Source organism: Phyllobates terribilis, unplaced genomic scaffold, assembly GCF_046119375.1.
Source record: "Phyllobates terribilis strain yellow unplaced genomic scaffold, ASM4611937v1 Scaffold_2__4_contigs__length_985480577, whole genome shotgun sequence".
Taxonomy (NCBI): Eukaryota; Metazoa; Chordata; class Amphibia; order Anura; family Dendrobatidae; genus Phyllobates; species Phyllobates terribilis.
In genome coordinates, this window is record NW_027362762.1 from 388,718,485 (window position 1) to 388,737,751 (window position 19,267).

General features: G+C 41.0%; 1 protein-coding gene across 1 annotated transcript in view; it reads right to left on the reverse strand.

Moving 5' to 3' along the window:
* Positions 1-8,169: 8,169 nt before the first annotated feature.
* CYBB (cytochrome b-245 beta chain) overlaps positions 8,170-19,267 on the reverse strand; it is a 95,075-nt gene continuing 83,977 nt past the window's right edge. The window contains exons 12-13 of the mRNA XM_073664837.1: positions 17,686-17,810; positions 8,170-8,864 (exon numbers count right to left, since the gene is read on the reverse strand). Coding sequence (XP_073520938.1) covers positions 8,738-8,864; positions 17,686-17,810 — 252 coding nt within the window. The 3' untranslated portion in view covers positions 8,170-8,737. The remainder of the gene's footprint in view (positions 8,865-17,685; positions 17,811-19,267) is intronic.

Consider the following 19,267-nt stretch of genomic DNA (forward strand, 5'->3'; position numbering starts at 1 on the left):
GGGGCCATTTGTCAACAATGTTCCCTGGCTATTAATTTCAGCCCACAGCTGTTTGCTTAGACTTTACTGGCTAGATTACAGGAGGACCCCAGAAAAAAATACGTAGGGTCCCCATATAAAATCTAACCAGAAAAGGCTAAACAGACAGCTGCGGGCTGAAATTAATAGACAGGGAAGGGACCATGGATACTAGCCCCCTCCGCGGCTAATAATATCACCCCTCAGCAGTCCTAGAAATGGTGCATCCATGAGATGCGCCAAATCTGGCGCTTGGCCTCCACTCTTCCCACTGCCCTGTAGAGATGGCGAGTGGGGTAATGGGGTTTGGGTTCACATCAGCCTTGTATTGGCGGCTGACGTGAAGCTCAGGTTTGTATATAAGACACCCCCATTACTAACCACGTAGTAAAGTTGTCGCCGCTTTTTCAATACACTGTGTTCCAAATTATTATGCAAATAATATTTTCTCAGATTTTCCCAAATTACCTATATGAATTGCAGTCATTGTAATTTTCCAGTCAAATAACTATTAGAGTACAATTGAAAGGTTTTTGTACAAACTGCCTATGATAACAGTATATTTTTAAAAAAATAAAAAACTCAAACTGCACTCAAAATGCATGTTCCAAATTATTATGCACAGCAGAGTTTTCAACCTTTTCATTTTAATAAAGAACAAAAAAATGGTCATTTTTGAAATTATAAGCATTAGCAGGTTATTACAAACTGAAATCAGTTTTCAACTCAAAACTTTATTCTAGGTGATGTTACATTTGCACATAGGACCCCTTGTTCGAAAGGAGCATCTGAACTCTCTCGTCCATTGAATTTGTCAGGTTTTGGATGGTTTCTGCTTTAATTGTTTTGCATGAGGACAGAATACCCTCCCAGAGCTGTTGCTTAGATGTGAACTGCCTCCCGCCATCATAGACACTCCTTTTGATGATGCTCCAGAGGTTCTCAATGGGGTTGAGGTCAGGGGAGCATGGGTGCCACACCATAAGTTTGTCCCCTTTTATGCCCATAGCAGCCAGAGATGCAGATGTGTTATGTGCAGCATGAGACGGGGCATTATCGTGCATGAAATGATCTTGCTGCGGAATGCACGGTTCTTCTTCCTGAACCATGGAAGGAAGTGCTGTTTGAGAAACTCAACATACATTATAGAGTTCATCTTTACCCCTTCAGGGATCCTAAAAGGGCCGACAATCTCTCTCCCCATGCTTCCAGCCCAAAACATTACTCCACCTCCTCCTTGTTGGCGCCGTAGCCGTGTTTGCATGGGGTGTCCATCAACCAGCCATCCTCCACTCAATCCATCTGGACCATCGAGATCATTTTATGCATGATAATGCCCCGTCTCATGCTGCACATAACACATCTGCATCTCTGGCTGCTATGGGCATAAAAGGGGACAATCTTATGGTGTGGCACCCATGCTCCCCTGACCTCAACCCTATTGAGAACCTCTGGAGCATCATCAAAAGGAGTGTCTATGATGGCGGGAGGCAGTTCACATCTAAGCAACAGCTCTGGGAGGGTATTCTGTCCTCATGCAAAACAATTAAAGCAGAAACCATCCAAAACCTGACAAATTCAATGGACGAGAGAGCTCAGATGCTCCTTTCGAACAAGGGGTCCTATGTGCAAATGTAACATCACCTAGAATAAAGTTTTGAGTTGAAAACTGTTTGATTTCAGTTTGTAATAACCTGCTAATGCTTATAATTTCAAAAATGACCATTTTTTTGTTCTTTATTAAAATGAAAAGGTTGAAAACTCTGCTGTGCATAATAATTTGGAACATGCATTTTGAGTGCAGTTTGAGTTTTTTATTTTTTTAAAAATATACTGTTATCATAGGCAGTTTGTACAAAAACCTTTCAATTGTACTCTAATAGTTATTTGACTGGAAAATTACAATGACTGCAATTCATATAGGTAATTTGGGAAAATCTGAGAAAATATTATTTGCATAATAATTTGGAACACAGTGTAAATACACGGCCAGAATAAAGAATTTTAATGAAATAAAAAACACACAGTTTTACATTTTTTTTATTGTACTCTCAGTCTCCGTATCCCTCGATCTTCTGTAAAAAAAAAGTAAAATAAAAAATAACCATATCCCTCACCTGTCCGCCGTCACGATGTAGTGCATGATTACCACCATCACGATTGTCCCTTGGCAATACGGGTCACTTCTACAGCAGTGACATCAGCAATCGCTGATGTCACTGCTGTAGAAGACAGCAATGTATACAGACAGGAGTGTAAAATCATTCCTGTCAGTGTACACGCTGCTGCAGGAGTGAGGTCACTGGGGTTCATCAGCTAAAGAGCAGCAGATCAGCACCGGTGACCTCAGCACCAGTATTGGTGGGAACATTCTTCAGAATGTTCCCACGCAGCACCGGTTCCATAAAGTGAGGTCACGTGAGCTCTCAGCTGATTAGGTGAGAGCTCACGTGACCGCAGGTCCTGGCAGCACAGCGATGTACACTGCTGGGAGCGAGCATGCCCCCGGCAGAGTACTGCCTGCTGCCGGGAGGATGACATTGCCGGGGTACATTGGAAGGATACCCTTTTGCTTTTTTTCTTTTTTTTACAACTGCGCGCAGTCCCGGCTTGGCTGAGGAGACTACTGCTCCCCTCAGCCGCGCCACTCTCGCTGTTATCAGTGGGAGCAGTGGTCGATTAAGGGGAGTAGTTGTCCTCCCCAGCCGACCCAAGTACCACTCGCAGTGTTCCTGCAGCCCATTGACTTTAATTGAACCACAGAAAATCCGTAGGTATAAATATTATACCTGCGGATTTGCTGTGGTTCAGTTAAAGTCAATGGGTGGGAAAAGCTGCATATAAAGGACATGCTGCATTTTTTTTCCGCAATGGCAATCCTGAGCAGAAATTTCCGCATCATGTGCACAGCACATCAGGATTGCCATTGCAATAGCTGGTAGACCGATTACCAAGCGTTTTCGCTGCGTTTCCGCTGAAAATGCATCAAAAACACTACGTGTGCTCTTAACCTAAGGTGCGAGGGCAAGAATGTATGTGGATACAGTATGGGGAGCGAGGCTGATGGGATGTGTGTAGACATAATATGGGGAGTTGGGGGGATGTGTAAGGAGGCAGTATGGTGAACAAGGGGGTAAATATATGAGGAGATAGTATGGCTAGCAGGGAGGATGTGAGAGGAGACAGTATGACAATGGAGGGGGAAACGTGTGAGGAGACTATCGAGGGGAATAGTGTGAGGAGACAGTATAGGGGGAGAAAAGTGTGAGTAGGCACAGAATAGAGACTGAGTAGTTTGGGGGTTAGCATGAGGGGACAGTGTAAGGGCACAGCAAGGAGGGGACAGTAAGCAAAGGAGGACGAGTGTGATGAGGGTGCACAATATAGAGACTAGGCGCTATAGGAGGGACACAGTGTGAGAGGACAGTGTGAAGAGGGGGCCCAGTATTTAAGGGAGGGGGCAGTGTGGAGGGCATGTTTCATAAAAGGGACAGTGTGGGGGTCATATTTTGTGCAAGGAATATAGTGAGGGGAAATTATTTATTCAGGGGCTCAGCGTAGGGCAGGTATTTTTTTTTCAGGAGCATTATAATGATGCTTCTATTTTTAAGGGCATCATGTCGGGATGTGCTGAAGAAGATCAAAGAAGCTGGGAGTCTGCAGAGATGGGCGGTGGATGAGAAAAGTCATATTGGAGTCTGGACAAGATGAAGAAGAAAACTAAAGAGAATGACTCTAATCAAAGACAACGTCATCTATCAGGTACCTGTATGTATTCTTTTTTGTGATACCGACTAATTCTCATGTTTTTATTTATGTTAGGATCATTAAAGGGCTTGTCCAAGTTTGTGACGAGTCTGCAATCATTCTATGTGACTGCAGACTTCTGAATTCTCACAGTGCACACTGCACACTGTCAGGATTCTCTGGTGCTGGCGATTTGCATACATGCGGTCACATGCCAATTGAGCGAGACTGGACATGTCTAGTCGGAATGTGTCCAGAAGTATACAAATCGCACACTTGTGCTGACATGACTGTCCACTCTTGCTACCGGCAAGGGAGAATGCTAAAAGTGTGTAGTGCATGCACTGTGACAATTAAGAAGCCTGCAGTCACATAGAGTGACTGCAGACTTTCATCTTAAACCTGGACAAGCCCTTTAATTATAAAATGAAGCCCTGTAGCACGTCAATCCTAACAGCATGTAATATACTCACTGTCAGGATTCAACTTTGCTTGCAGGTTCCAGCAGTCATCATCCATGGCCTCTTCACTCATATGCAATTTTCATACTTACGGTCACATGACAACTCGCTTTTCTTCTTGCTTCTCTCAGTTTTTCACTGAACATTGAGAGAATTAGAGGGAGTAGCTTGTCTGCACGTGACTAAGTGTGCCAATCGCATGTGTGCTTGGAGTGGGGGTGGGGCACCAAACTGAAATCTTGCCCTGGGTGCGGAAAACCTAGATACACTTCTATATCCAACGCTGGCTATGAAATTCACAATTTGGGATAGAAGAAAGAAGATACTAGGGATCAATGGATATACCATATTTACTCCCTTATGGCACAAAATTAATCTGTCTGAAATACTTAAAATATTACATTTTGCAGATTGGGGAAAAAGAGGACATTAATACTATAGCTCATATCTTAAAAGAAGGCACCCTTAAAAGTTTTGAACAATTACAATTATATTTCAATTTGGCACATAACAAATTTTATAAGTATTTGCAATCTAGACATCCTTTTAATACACAAATAAAAACACAATCCATGATTATAAATTATAGTTCCTTTATTGAAGTTGCAATTGAAGCAACTTCCGCTAAAGTACTGATATCCACCATATACAAATACTTAAAATCAGATTATTTGAAACAATTCCTTACAAAACTGTCAGATAAATGGGGAGATGATGTAGGTAATTTAGACAAAGGTCAATGGAATACAATCATGGAACTCACACCACATTTATCACTATGTGAAGCACAAAGGTTGTAACAATTATACCTCCATAGATAGTAAGTACAGAACCAATAGCTTCTTACATAAGATAGGAATAAGATCAAATGATAGATGCCCAAGTGTAAAAAGGAAACCGCACATTTAATGCATACGTTTTGGGCATGCCCTGCTCTGGGAAATTATTGGCAGGGGATACTCAAACTAACTTACAAAATGTATAACATTAATTTACAGATAAACCCTGTCATATACATCTTAGGAATTATAGAGGACAAAATGTAATTTGACCCAATACAGATAGGTATTTCCAGAATTCTGTTCCAGGTGAGAAAGTATGCCCAATGGATTCAAAATTCGCCTTCTTCGCTTCTCGAATTTAAAAATAGCATGAATTCCATAATCAGAATGGAGACGAGCATATATAAGAAAAGTAAATCTATGAGTAAATATAAAAAAGTTTGGGGTCCATGGCTAGACACTCCTGCATTACCATCTGCACAATTACTTAGAGATAGAATGTCAGACTGAGTAATATTGCCTCAGGTATGATACAGGTGCTTCTCACTAAATTAGAATATCATCAAAAAGTTAATTTATTTCAGTTCTTCAACACAAAAAGTGAAACTCATATATTATATAGAGTCATTACAAACAGCGTGATCTATTTCAAGTGTTTATTTCTGTTAATGTTGATGATTATGGCTTATAGCCAATGAAAACACAAAAGTCATTATCTCAGTAAATTAGAATAATTAATGAAAAACACCTGCAAAGGCTTTCTAAGCATTTAAAAAGGTCCCTTAGTATGTTTCAGTAGGCTTCACAATCATGGGAAAGACTGCTGACTTGACAGATGTCCAGAAGGCAGTCATTGACACACTCCACAAGGAGGGTAAGCCACAAAAGGTCATTGCTAAAGAAGCTGGCTGTTCACAGAGTGCTGTATCCAAGCACATTAATGGAAAGTTGAGTGGAAGGAAGAAGTGTGGTAGAAAAAGGTGCACAAGCAACCGCGATAACCACAGCCTTGAAAGGATTGTTAAGAAAATGCCATTCAAAAATTTGGGGGAGATTCACAAAGATTCACAAAGAGTGGACTGCTGCTGGAGTCATTGCTTCAAGAGCCAACACACACAGACGTATTCAGGACATGGGCTACAAGTGTCGCATTCCTTGTGTCAAGCCACCCATCGCCAATAGATAACGCCAGAAGCGTCTTACATGGGCCAAGGAGAAAAAGACCTGGACAGTTTCTCAGTGGTCCAAGGTGTTGTTTTCAGATGAAAGTAAATTTTGCATTTCATTTGGAAATCAAGTCCCAGAGTCTGGAGGAAGAGTGGAGAGGCACACAATCCAAGCTGCTTGAGGTCTAGTGTGAAGTTTCCACAATCAGTGATGGTTTGGGGAGCCATGTCATTTGCTGGTGTAGGTCCACTGTGTTTTATCAAGACCAAAGTCAGCACAGCTGTCTACCAGGAAATTTTAGAGCACTTCATGCATCCCTCTGCCGACAAGCTTCTTGGAGATGGAAATTTCATTCTCCAACAAGACTTTGCAACTGTCCACACTGCCAAAAGTACCAATACCTGGTTTAAAAACAACAGTAAGGCTATGTGCCCACGATGCAGAAATGCTATAGTGTGACCGTAAAAGAAAGGTAAAGAATAAAAAAATAATTATATACTTACCTTCTGATGGCCCCCGCAGTCTTGCTTCGCTCCGTCCTGGCTTGCCGGCAGCTCGCGGTAAACTACACTGAAGGACCTGCCGTCACATGACTATGACGTCAGCGCAGGTCCTTCAGTCCACCGCGAGCTGCCGGCAAGTGAAGACAAGGAGACCGGGGGCCATCAGAAGGTAAATATCATATTTATTTTTTATTTTATTCTTTTTTTCACAGGTTCTATGGTACCCGGGTCTGGAGGAGAGTCTCCTCTCCTCCACACCCGGGTACCATCCGCACATTGAAACGCTTGGATTTCGCATGTACAGATCCAGTGATGCGGATTCCATGCGTTCCAATGAAAGTCAATGGTGGCGAAAACACAGCGCTTCCGCAAAATAATTGGTAGTGCTGCGTTTTTTTCCGCAATGATAACCCGCAGCAGAAATTTCCGCAGCATGTGCACAGCACATGCGGATTATCATTGGGGAACATGGCAGGCCTTCTACCATGTGTTTTTTAAGCATTTCTGCAGCGTTTTTGCCGCTGCGGAAACGCTCAAAAAACGCATCGTGGACACATAGCCTATCACTGTGCTTGATTGACCAGCAAACTCGCCTGACCTTAACCCCATAGATAATCTATGGGGTATTGTCAAGAGGAATACCCCAACAATGCAGACGAGCTGAAGGCTGTTATCAAAGCAACCTGGGCTTCCATAACACCTCAGCAGTGCCACAGGCTGATTGCCCCCATGCCATACCACATTGATTCAGTAATTGATGCAAAAGGAGACCGACCAAGTATTGAGTGCATTTACTGAACATACATTTCAGTAGGCCAACATTTCAGATTTTAAAAACATTTTTCAAGATGTTATTATAAAGTATTCTAATTGACTGAGATAATGACTTTTCATAATCATCAACAGTAACAGAAATAAACACTTGCAATAGATCACTCTTTTTGTAATGACTCTATATAGGAGTTTCACTTTTTGTATTAAAGAACTGAAATAAATTAACTTTTTGATGATATTCTAATTTAGTGAGAAGCACTTGTATAATATATGTTTTGTTAAACTAAATTATTAATACACAATGTCCGAGAAAACATAATAAGGGCTTAAGGACAGAGAAAATGAGGATTATTGGACATTTTGTTGAGATTTGAGGGTGGGCGGTAACAGGGTATAAAAAAAGTATTTTTGTGTGGTTTCCTTTCATAATTTTTTATGTATGTAAAACCTAATTGTCTAATTGTATATATGTTTAGAAAATGGAAAATGTTTTTTGTGATTAATAGAAATTATCTGATTTAAAAGAAAACATACATTTAAAAGCTAGCCCAGGAACATACCAGTCAGGTGACAGTCCTGGGGCTTCTCCCTGCCCCACTCTCCTTGAGTGACAGGTCTTTCTCTACATGAGTGTAGCTATCAGGTTCACTTTAAGCTGAAGAACCAGAATGAAATGTATTATGTGCAAAATGCAAAGGAAAACAACAAAACTAATACTACCAGTTATCAAATATTCTTTATTTTTAATATAAACATTTTTGCACAATCAGTGGGTAGCAAAGAAAATGAAATTGGAGGCATAAACATAACAATATTTGTAGAGTCATGAATCTTCAACCGGAAAGAATTCATAGCGGAACAATACCTTACATCTTATTATCAACAATTTACATTTTCAGACATTTTGTCAAAGAAATAAGCTTGGCTGACAAGCAGATAGGAAGCAAATCAGTAATAATTAACTATTCTACGCTAGTGTTCAGGATATTATACAAGCATGTGCTCCAAAGAACTCTAGATAAACCGTAGTAAAGGTATTCAAGGCAAAGTATTCCCACATATTGAATTTTGGAGAAACTAGTATATAGAGCTTATTGGACCTAGTAGTCTCTAATTATTCATGCAATAGAGGAAGTCTAACAGCCACATTCTCAAAATACTGAGGGAAAGAATAGCTAGCTCACAAGTGTTCTGTCAGAGAACCTCAAACTATCAGAATCTTTAGGGTGTTGATGATCTCAAAAGATAGTTTTAATGAACACATGCATTGGTAATTTCTTCTGAACTAGAAGTTTTCTTTGTTGAAAATAAAGTGCACCCCTCTAGGATCCGCATTGGAGTTGGCAATAGACAATTTGCTGAGGGTCTCTGCGAGGTTTTCCGGTCCACACAAGAATACGCCAACTCTTGAGCTTAAAAGACAAGTGAAAGATAATATAAAAAAATATGTTTGATTGAAACAAAGCAATTTCTTAAAGAGGTTATTCAGTCAGGAAAAATACATTTCAAACAACTTAGAATGATCGAAAACAATAATTATTTTACAATCTGTCTACAAAACAATTCTTTCATGCAAAATAGCCCCTTTAATCCTATGTACGGTACATGTCTCCACACAGCGGATGAAATAAGTATTGAACACGTCTCCAATTTTCTAAGTAAATATATTTCTAAAGTTGCTATTGACATGAAATTATCACTAGATGTCGTCTACAACCCATCCAATCCACACAGGCAAAGAAATCAAACCATAGACGTCCATAAATTAAGTTATGTGTAGTGATGAGAGAGTCCTAAAATGCTTGGGTATTCATTGTTTGAGTCAAGCAAATTGGAATGCTCGAGTGCTCGGTCCGAGTAACGAGCCCAATATAAGTCTATGGGAAACTTGAGCATTTTTCTGGCGGCTCCCCCCGGTGGTCTGCAGAGGGCCTAAAAATTGCCCAAATCGATGGGAACAACATGGGGAAAACCCCTGGAAGCATTTCTGACTCCCAGGTAACTGCTGTCAACAATGCTGTCAGAGGTATTACGCCACTTTTACCGTCTCACAATAAAACATACAAAAATGAAATAAAAATGGATTTTCCTGGTAAATATGTTAAGGAACATCCTTTCCAGGGTAATGACTTGTATATAAGGCAAAATAAATATACAAAAACAAAAATGCTCCTCCACACCTTGGGCTATGTTCACACGTGGCATTTTTGATGCATTTTTGCACTTTTGCATTGCTTTCAACCAAGACAAAAGCATTCACCAGGACACAACAGCGGAACAAGCAGTGGTGTCACCCACAGACACTATTTCTGTATCCTGGAGTTCAGCCCACTTAGTCGGGTGCTTTGATGCCATGTGCCTAATCATGCTGGTAGTGGTCAGGCTGCTAGTTTTGCTTCCCCTGCTGATGCTGGCCTGGCAGGTATTGCAATTTGCCTTATCTGCAGAGTGTTTAAAAAATACCCAGACTCCAGAAGACCTAACAGTTGTACTGGCAACTTCCGTCGTGTTGGCTTTACGAGGAACACTTTCCCGTCTTGTGTCTGCGGCCACCACACTGCTTCTTCCTGCCTGTTGTGGTGCTATGCCTCCGTCCCCCTGTGTGCTGCTGTCCTCGCTCTGTATGTCCCCCTGCCAGGTTCGGTCAGTTACTATATCATCCACCACCTCGTCTTCCACTTCTGCACCCTGGTCCTCATCCTGACTTTCTGGCAATTGTTTCTCATCATCATCATCATCCACCTCTTGCGACAGTAATTGCACTTTCCCACTGTCGCCTTTGTGTGACCGTGGCTGCTCCAATATTTGGGCATCGCTACATGCGTTCTCCTCTTGACTCGCTTGAATCTGCTTGGGCGAGAGGCTCGAATTTACAAATGGAAAAGTAAACAGCTTTTCTGAGTGTCCAAGTGTGGGATCAGTTGTCTCCGGGCACTTGGCATGGTGGGAGGAAGGAGGATCAGGGTGAGGAATATGCGGTCCAGACTCACGGCTACTGAGACTTGACCGTGTGCAAGACAGGGTGGTGGTGGTGGTGGTAAAGTGACTCGAAGCATTATCTACTATCCAACTAACAACCTTTTGACACTGCTCTGGGTTCAATAGTGTTGTACTGCGGTCCTCTAGTAATTGGGACAGGAAGGTCGAGCGACAAGGTGTGGGTGTTTGTTGTGGCACAATTTCAGCTTGCCCACAGCCACGTCCTCGGCCTCTGCATGCACCATCACCATCACGTCCATTCCCCGTCCCTTGCCACGCATCTTGCCCATTTTTAATGTAGGACAATATTTTGCACATTCATGAGAAATGGCAGATTTTGGAACGCAGTTATATGTGATACGTCTGACAGAGAACCACAATTTTAAATAGCAGGCCTGTAATTTACTAATACTATTCTTCACAGACACCTATTGTGAATAGCTTGACCGACACATTCCAACGGAATGAAAATGGAAGAAATGTCTGATTTTAGAACACTCTTATAGGTGATATGTCTGACAGAGATCCACAGTTTTAAATAGCAGGCCTGTAATTTACTAATACTATTCTTCACAAAAACTTAGTGTGAATAGCTTGACCGACACACTGCAACAAAATGAAAATGGATGAAATGTCTGATTTTGGAACAGTCTTATAGGTGATACGTCTGACAGAGAACCACGGTTATAAATTGCAGGCCTGTAATTTACTAATATTATTCTTCACAGACACCTAGTGTGAATAGCTTGACAGACACACTGCAGCAGAATGGAAATGGAAGAAATGTCTGATTTTGGAACACTCTTATAGGTGATATGTCTGATAGAGAACCACGGTTTTAAATAGCAGGCCTGTAATTTACTAATACTATTCTTCACAAAAACCTAGTGTGAATAGCTTGACCGACCCTCTGCAACAGAATAGAAATGGAAGAAATGTCTGATTTTGGAACACTCTTATAGGTGATATGTCTGATAGAGAACCACGGTTTTAAATAGCAGGCCTGTAATTTACTAATACTATTCTTCACAAAAACCTAGTGTGAATAGCTTGACCGACCCACTGCAACAGAATAGAAATGGAAAAAATGTCTGATTTTGGAACAGTCTGATAGATGATACGTCTGAGAGAGAACCACGGTTTTAAATAGCAGGCCTGTAATTTACTAATGCTATTCTTGATAGACACCTAGTGTGAAAAGCTTGATCGACACACTGCAATGAAATGAAAATGGAAGAAATGTCTGATTTTGGAACAGTCTTATAGGTGATATGTCTGACAGAGAATCACGGTTTTAAATTGCAGGCTTGTAATTTACTAATACTATTCTTCACAGACATCTAGTGTGAAAATCTTTATAGACACGCTGCAACAGAATGGAAATGGAAGAAATGTCTGATTTTGGAACAGTCTGATAGATGATACGTCTGACAGAGAACCACGGTTTTAAATAGCAGGCCTGTAATTTACTAATACTATTCTTCACAGACGCCTAGTGTGAAAAGCTTGATCGACACACTGCAACAAAATGAAAATGGAAGAAATGTCGGATTTTGGAACACTGATATAGGTGATATGTCTGACAGAGAACCACGGCTTTAAATAGCAGGCCTGTAATTTACTAATACTATTCTTCACAGAGACCTAGTGTGAATAGCTTGATGGACACACTGCAACAGAATGAAAAAGGAGGCCAATATTTTCCATGTTCAGTTCAAATTTCTGGATTTTTATATCTGAAATAAGGAACAGATCTGGCTTTATTCTGTAGTGAGAACAAGCAAGTGGAGCACAAAAATTGTGCTTTCTGTATTTCTTTTTAAGCAAATAACCAAGGATTAAGATAAAAAAAAATTGCCTGGCCCCTGATATCTGGGGCTATGTCTACAAATATCTGTAATTATTACAGCAGCAGCAGACAAGATGTTCAATGGACCTTCTTGTGCTGTTTCATACACTGCAGTTTGCCACATACACTACAAGCCTGCCTAGCACTGATTATATGCAGCTGGATTAGTCCTCAGAAGGACTGTTAGTTCAAATGGATATAGATATATGTTGTGGAAAAACTATACTAACTATAAACAAGCAAATCTCTCCCAGACTCAGCAGCAGCTCTCCCTACTCTGCCTGGTTCCAGTGTAGACTGTGACGAGCATAGCGGCGCCAGGTCTTATATAGATCTGATGATGCTGTGTGGCCAGCCAATCACTGTAATGCCCACAACCATCATGGCTACGGCATTACAGTGCATGGCAGGCAATCCCTGCATGTTCATTGGCTCTCTAAAGAGTGCCAAACATGCAGGGAGGGGACTCGAGTTCCCGCCCGAGAAACCCGGAAATACTCGCCGAGTGCCGAGCTTGTCGAGCACAGTGATGCTCGCGCGAGTACCGAGCAGTGACGAGTACGTACTCTCATCACTAGCTATTTGTAATAATGAGAAATGACACAGGGAAAAAGTATTGAACACATGAAGAAAGAGAGGTGCAAAATGCCATGGAAAGTCATGACTCCAGATGAAATTTATCAGCAATTAGAAAACAATACTACTACTTAGTAAAAAATATTAGCTGGTTCATCTGATGGCCTATAGAAAGGTGCCTCCTTACCAAAGTGCCACATAAGAAACATCTCATGATGGGTAAAACCAGTGAGCTGTCTCAAGACCTTCGTAACCTTATTGTTGCAAAATATACTGATGGCATTGGTTACAGAAGAATTTCTAATAAACTGAAGGTTCCAGTGAGCACTGTTGGGGCAATAATCTGGAGGTTGAAATAACATCACTTAACCATACACACGACCATGACCCGGTGCTCCCTGCAAGCTTTCAGATAGAGGAGTGAAAAGAATTATCAGAAGAGTTGTCCAAGAGCCAATGGCCAAATCAGAGCTGGAATCAGCAAGTACAATTGTTTCAAAGGAAACAATAAGTAATGCACCCAACCTCTATGGCTTTTATGCATGCTCACCACGCAAGACTCCATTGCTGAACAAAAAGCATGTTGTAGTGCATTTAAAGTTTGCTCAAAAACATTTAGAAAAGCCTGTGAAATACTAGTAGAATATAGTCTGGTCAGATGAGACCAAAACTGAACTCTTTGGATGCTATAATACACATCATGTTTGGAGGTCAAAAGGCACTGCATATCACTCCAAGAACACCATACCAACAGTGAAGTTTGGAGGTGGGAACATCATGCTGTGGGGCTGTTTTTCAGAATACGAAAATGGCAAACTTCATGTCATTGAAGGAACGATGAATGGACAAATGTACTGAGACATTCTTGAAAAAGAATCTGCTGGCATCTACTAGGATGATGAAGATTAAACAAGGGTGGACATTTCAGCAAGACAATGATCCCAAACACACAGCCAAGGAAATTTTCAATTGGTTTCATAGAAAGAAAATAAAGCTGCTAGTATGGCGCAGCCAATCAACTGACCAGAAACTAAAGCTCAGAGTTCATAGAAAGTTTTGAAGAGTGTTTGTGTGGAAGAATGGGACAAAATCACACCTGAGCAATGCATGCGACTAGTTTCTCAATACAGGAGGTGTCTTGAAGCTATCATCACCAACAACTCTTTTCTACAAAATAATAAATGTCAGTAAACATGTTCAATACTTTTTCCCTGTGTCATTTCTCATGATTACATATAACTTAATTTATGGACAGCTATGGTTTGATTTCTTTACCTGTGTGGATTGGATGGGTTGTTACTGACATCTGGTGAGAATTTCATGTCAAGAGCACATTTAGAAACGTATTTACTTAAAAAACTGGTGACCTATTCAATACTTATTTCACCCGCTGTATATGGCAAAAACCACTGTAAGGCTATGTGCCCACGTTGCATTTATGAAGCAGAAAATTTCTGCTGCATAAATGCAAGTCCTCTCCCGGAAAAACGCATGCGGAATTCCGCACGCGTTTTTCGCGCGTTTTTCGCGCGTTTATCACGCGTTTTCCACATGCGGAATTGCCTTGCGTTTTTTATGCATTGGACTATGGCAATTCTGCTTGCGGAAACGCAAAATTAATTGACATGCTGCGGATTTTTGAACGCAGCATAAACGCTGCGGAAAAATCCGCAGCATGTGCATAGAACTTGCGGAATCCCATTGGGGACCATGGGGTGCGGGTTACCAAGCGTTTTACAAGCGTTTCCGCTGCGGAAATTCCGCATCAAAAACGCTTGAAAAACGCTACGTGGGCACACAGCCTAAAGCCTAAGGACAGCTTGCTTTAACTGTATGTTATGTATTTCTTAACATAGCATACCATATATCTGTTCTACAGGACTAAAAAAAAGTCTGATTTCTTCCAGGACAAGTACCACACCTGTCCACATGTTGTGTGTGCTATTGAAGCTTACAGTTAATACGCAGGTGCAGCCCGCGGACAAATGTGACATCATTTTTGCAAGACAACGGCCAGGCTTTTCTTATCCTGTATAACCCATTTAAGTAGAACTTTATGCCTCAACTGTTGGACACATACAGGATTGGAAATCGGTAGGTTCTCGTTAACTCTTCTAAGATGGTTGTTAAAATAGCTGTCAGTTCACAGGGCAGGTAAAAAGAATGATGCTGACTAGGTTTTTCATTCCCACCCACACTAGCCCCCAACTACAAAGGCATTCAATGACATTAGTGGCAAGTCAAGGTAGGAAGAAGTCATTATCATTACCTGGGCAGGATAGAGAAGAAAAAGAATGGAAAAAACTGCAATCAGAGAAGTTGTCACCTGTGGTCACTTGGTGGCATTGTGTATTTCCCCCCTTACTGTGATGTATTAGTGCTGAATTCACAATTGATCCTGTAGCTAACATGTTTGGTTCCACTTTAAACTGTGCTTATCATTGCTCAGGTCATGCTGGGATTTGTAGTTTAACACGGTACAAACTTACATGGCAGTGGTTAACCTGACTTTGCAATTGATCTCTATCTTAAAAGGTGTTTTTTAGGATTTTCCGGTATGGTATAGCAAGTATATAGCAAGTGATTGGCTGCAGCAGCCATATGAACATACTGTACAGTACAGACCAAAAGTTTGGACATACCTTCTCATTTAAAGATTTTTCTGTATTTTCATGACTAGTAAAATTGTACATTCACACTGAAGGCATCAAAACTATGAATTAACACATGTGGAATTATATACTTAATAAAAAAGTGTGAAACCACTGAAAATATGTTTATATTCTAGGTTCTTCAAAGTAGCCACCTTTTGCTTTGATAACTGCTTTGCACACTCTTGGCATTCTCTTGATGAGCTTCAAGAGGTAGTCACCGGAAATGGTCTTCCAACAATCTTGAAGGAGTTCCCAGAGATGCTTAGCACTTGTTGGCCCTTTTGCCTTCACTCTGCGGTCCAGCTCACCCCAAACCATCTCGATTGGGTTCAGGTCTGGTGACTGTGGAGGCAAGGTCATCTGACATAGCACCCCATCTCTCTCCTTCTTGGTCAAATAGCCCTTACACAGCCTGGAGGTGTGTTTGGGGTCATTGTCCTGTTGAAAAATAAATGATGGTCCAACTAAACGCAAACCGGATGGAATAGCATGCCGCTGCAAGATGCTGTAGTAGCCATGCTGGTTCAGTATGCCTTCAATTTTGAATAAATCCCCAAACAGTGTCACCAGCAAAGCACCCCCACACCATCACACCTCCTCCTCCATGCTTCACGGTGGGAACCAGGCATGTAGAGTCCATCCGTTCACCTTTTCTGCGTCGCACAAAGACACGGTGGTTGGAACCAAAGATCTTAAGTTTGGACTCATCAGACCAAAGCACAGATTTCCACTGGTCTAATATCCATTTCTTGTGTTCTTTAGCCCAAACTTGTCTCTTCTGCTTGTTGCCTGTCCTTAGCAGTGGTTTCCTAGCAGCTATTTTACCATGAAGGCCTGCTGCACAGTCTCCTCTTAACAGTTGTTGAAGAGATGTGTCTGCTGCTAGAACTCTGTGTGGCATTGACCTGGTCTCTAATCTGAGCTGCTGTTAACCTGCGATTTCTGAGTCTGGTGACTCAGATAAACTTATCCTCAGAAGCAGAGGTGACTCTTGGTCTTCCTTTCCTGGGGCGGTCCTAATGTGAGCCAGTTTCTTTGTAGCGCTTGATGGTTTTTGCAACTGCACTTGGGGACACATTCAAAGTTTGCCCAATTTTTCGAACTGACTGACCTTCATTTCTTAAAGTAATGATGGGCACTCGTTTTTCTTTACTTAGCTGCTTTTTTCTTGCCATAATACAAATTCTAACAGTCTATTCAGTAGGACTATCAGCTGTGTATCCACCAGACTTCTGCACAACACAACTGATGGTCCCAACCCCATTTATAAGGCAAGAAATCCCACTTATTAAACCTGAAAGGGCACACCTGTGAAGTGAAAACCATTTCCGGTGACTACCACTTGAAGCTCATCAAGAGAATGCCAAGAGTGTGCAAAGCAGTTATCAAAGCAAAAGGTGGCTACTTGGAAGAACCTAGAATATAAGACATATTTTCAGTTGTTTCACACTTTTTTGTTAAGTATATAATTCCACATGTGTTAATTCATAGTTTTGATGCCTTCAGTGTGAATGTACAATTTTCATAGTCATGAAAATACAGAAAAATCTTTAAATGAGGTGTGTCCAAACTTTTGGTCTGTACTATATATCATGTGATCAGTGCAGCAAGGTAACTAAAGACCAATTTAATGCATCGGAGGGAGTAATATTTTTTATTAACCCCAACCTTTATTAAATTGCATTATGTTATACAATTTAACCAATTTGTCTAATTTACTACAATTTTGAGTCATCCAGTACAAAATTTAGATGTTAAACCTTTTTTTTTTTAGTGTGCGAGTCTATGGTTGATGAATGGTCAACGGGAATCTGTCACAGCAATGCTTTTTTTTCTTTAATGTCTCATGCTATACATCTTTGAATTTGTTGAAGACACAAAGAATAAAGACAAGGAAGGACAATTCTGTACAACTAAATATATTCATAATCTGGCAAAACAGTTGCAAGTTATAGGCTGAGGTGGGCCGCATAATTTAGCAAAATGTGCTATATATTGTTGTTATGAAAACATACATTAAATAAATTAATTTGGAATAATGTATCTGTTGATTAGAGTGGGAATCCTTATTGGTGGCATGCTACACTGTGGGCCTACCTACACCAAATATTGTAGGTATTGAGAAAAATTTGGATTCCACCCACTAGACACAGCTGCTATAAAGCCAAGACATACCTTGCATGTGCACTTGCAATATTTTTAAATTCATTTTCCCAGTTAGGTCTTCCATACAAGGTCTTCTGTTTCAGGCCAGTTATCACATCCTTTTCTTGGTCATGGTGTAAAGAGAAAGCTGTGGCCTAATAAAATACATTACAAGTATGTAACAGCTTGCAAATATACCTTAAACAATAAATTTGACTCATCTAACGAAAAATTAGTTCACACATTCAGTATTTGGTCAGCACTTTACATCAGTATTTGTAAGCCAAAACTAGGAGTGGGTGAAAATGCTGAGGTGGTGACGTGTTTCTATTATACTTTTACTCTCCTGATTCCACTCCTGATTTTGGCTTACAAATACTGACCAAATACTGAAAGTGGCCTAAACGTCATAGTTATTTCATGAGCTTAGAAAAGAGACCATGAGAGGTAAGATCATGTCATAGGACAAAGAATACTCAGTAGTTGCGTAAACATGACATCCACCTAACATGTGGATAAATGGCATGCATGAGGCACTGAAAATACAAGTGTTGTCATAGCTTGGTTTGGGGACTTGATCTGGTGACCTGTTGCTGCGGGGTCAATACCCCATCTGCTGAGCTATTGTCCTTTTTTCCTTGTCCAAATGCTGATGGATTCTATTTTCTTTGTTTTGCTTTCTTGGTTTGCTCTTCTCCAGGTGTTTCTCATTTTCCCACTTTGGTTTGCCATAATCACATTCTGGGTGAGGTTTTATATGTTCATGTTCACCCTTCACTGCAGTTCCTTGCTGGTTATGCCTCTTGTTTAATGTATGTTCAAGAGGTCTAGCCCTTCAGCAAAGGGGTTTACCTTGTTTTGGAAACTCCAGTTGTTTTCTTGCAGTGACTCTGTTTGATTTCCCTCCCAGCATCATTTCCTGTTACCACTTTTGGGTTACTGGGAGGTTAAACTTGTTCCTCTTTTGGTTCTCCTTAGCTTTCCCTCTCCACCCTATATGAATGTGTTTTAGTTTATCACCCTTATCATATCTTACTTCACACCTTCCTTTCCCCATCTTAGCAGTGTGTTGTGACCCTTGGCCGCCTTTTAGGGAGTTAGATCCAAGGTGGTGTTTTTATTTGTGTGGCTAGGACCTTTCTAGTTTGTACAGGGACCAGTAGGGTGTAAGTGCAGCGTTTTCTTTGTGTGAGTATGTACACGTTCATAGCAGGTGTTCTCCATAGGTAAATGTGCTAAGATATGCCATCACTTTCTATTTAGTGGTGGTCTAATTACCGAGAATAACACTTTATCACAGAATGACCCACAATCAATGGGGTTCCAAAGGTTGGACACCGAATTAGTAAAGGGGTTTTCCTGGAAACCGAAACACACCTGCCCCTCGGGTGCTGTTTGTTTTAAAAAAAATACAAAAAAAACAGCAACTGTAGTTTACTTATCCTTCTCAGGTATAGCACTGAGTCTTCAACTCTGCTCCCAGTGTCTGTTAATGTCTGCAGCACTGACATAACACTAACAGCGCTGCACCCAATAACTGAGCTTAGCGGCACTGCCAGAGTTTACGTATGTCATGAGCCATTTAGCACTGCTGAGGTCACAGAGTGACTGT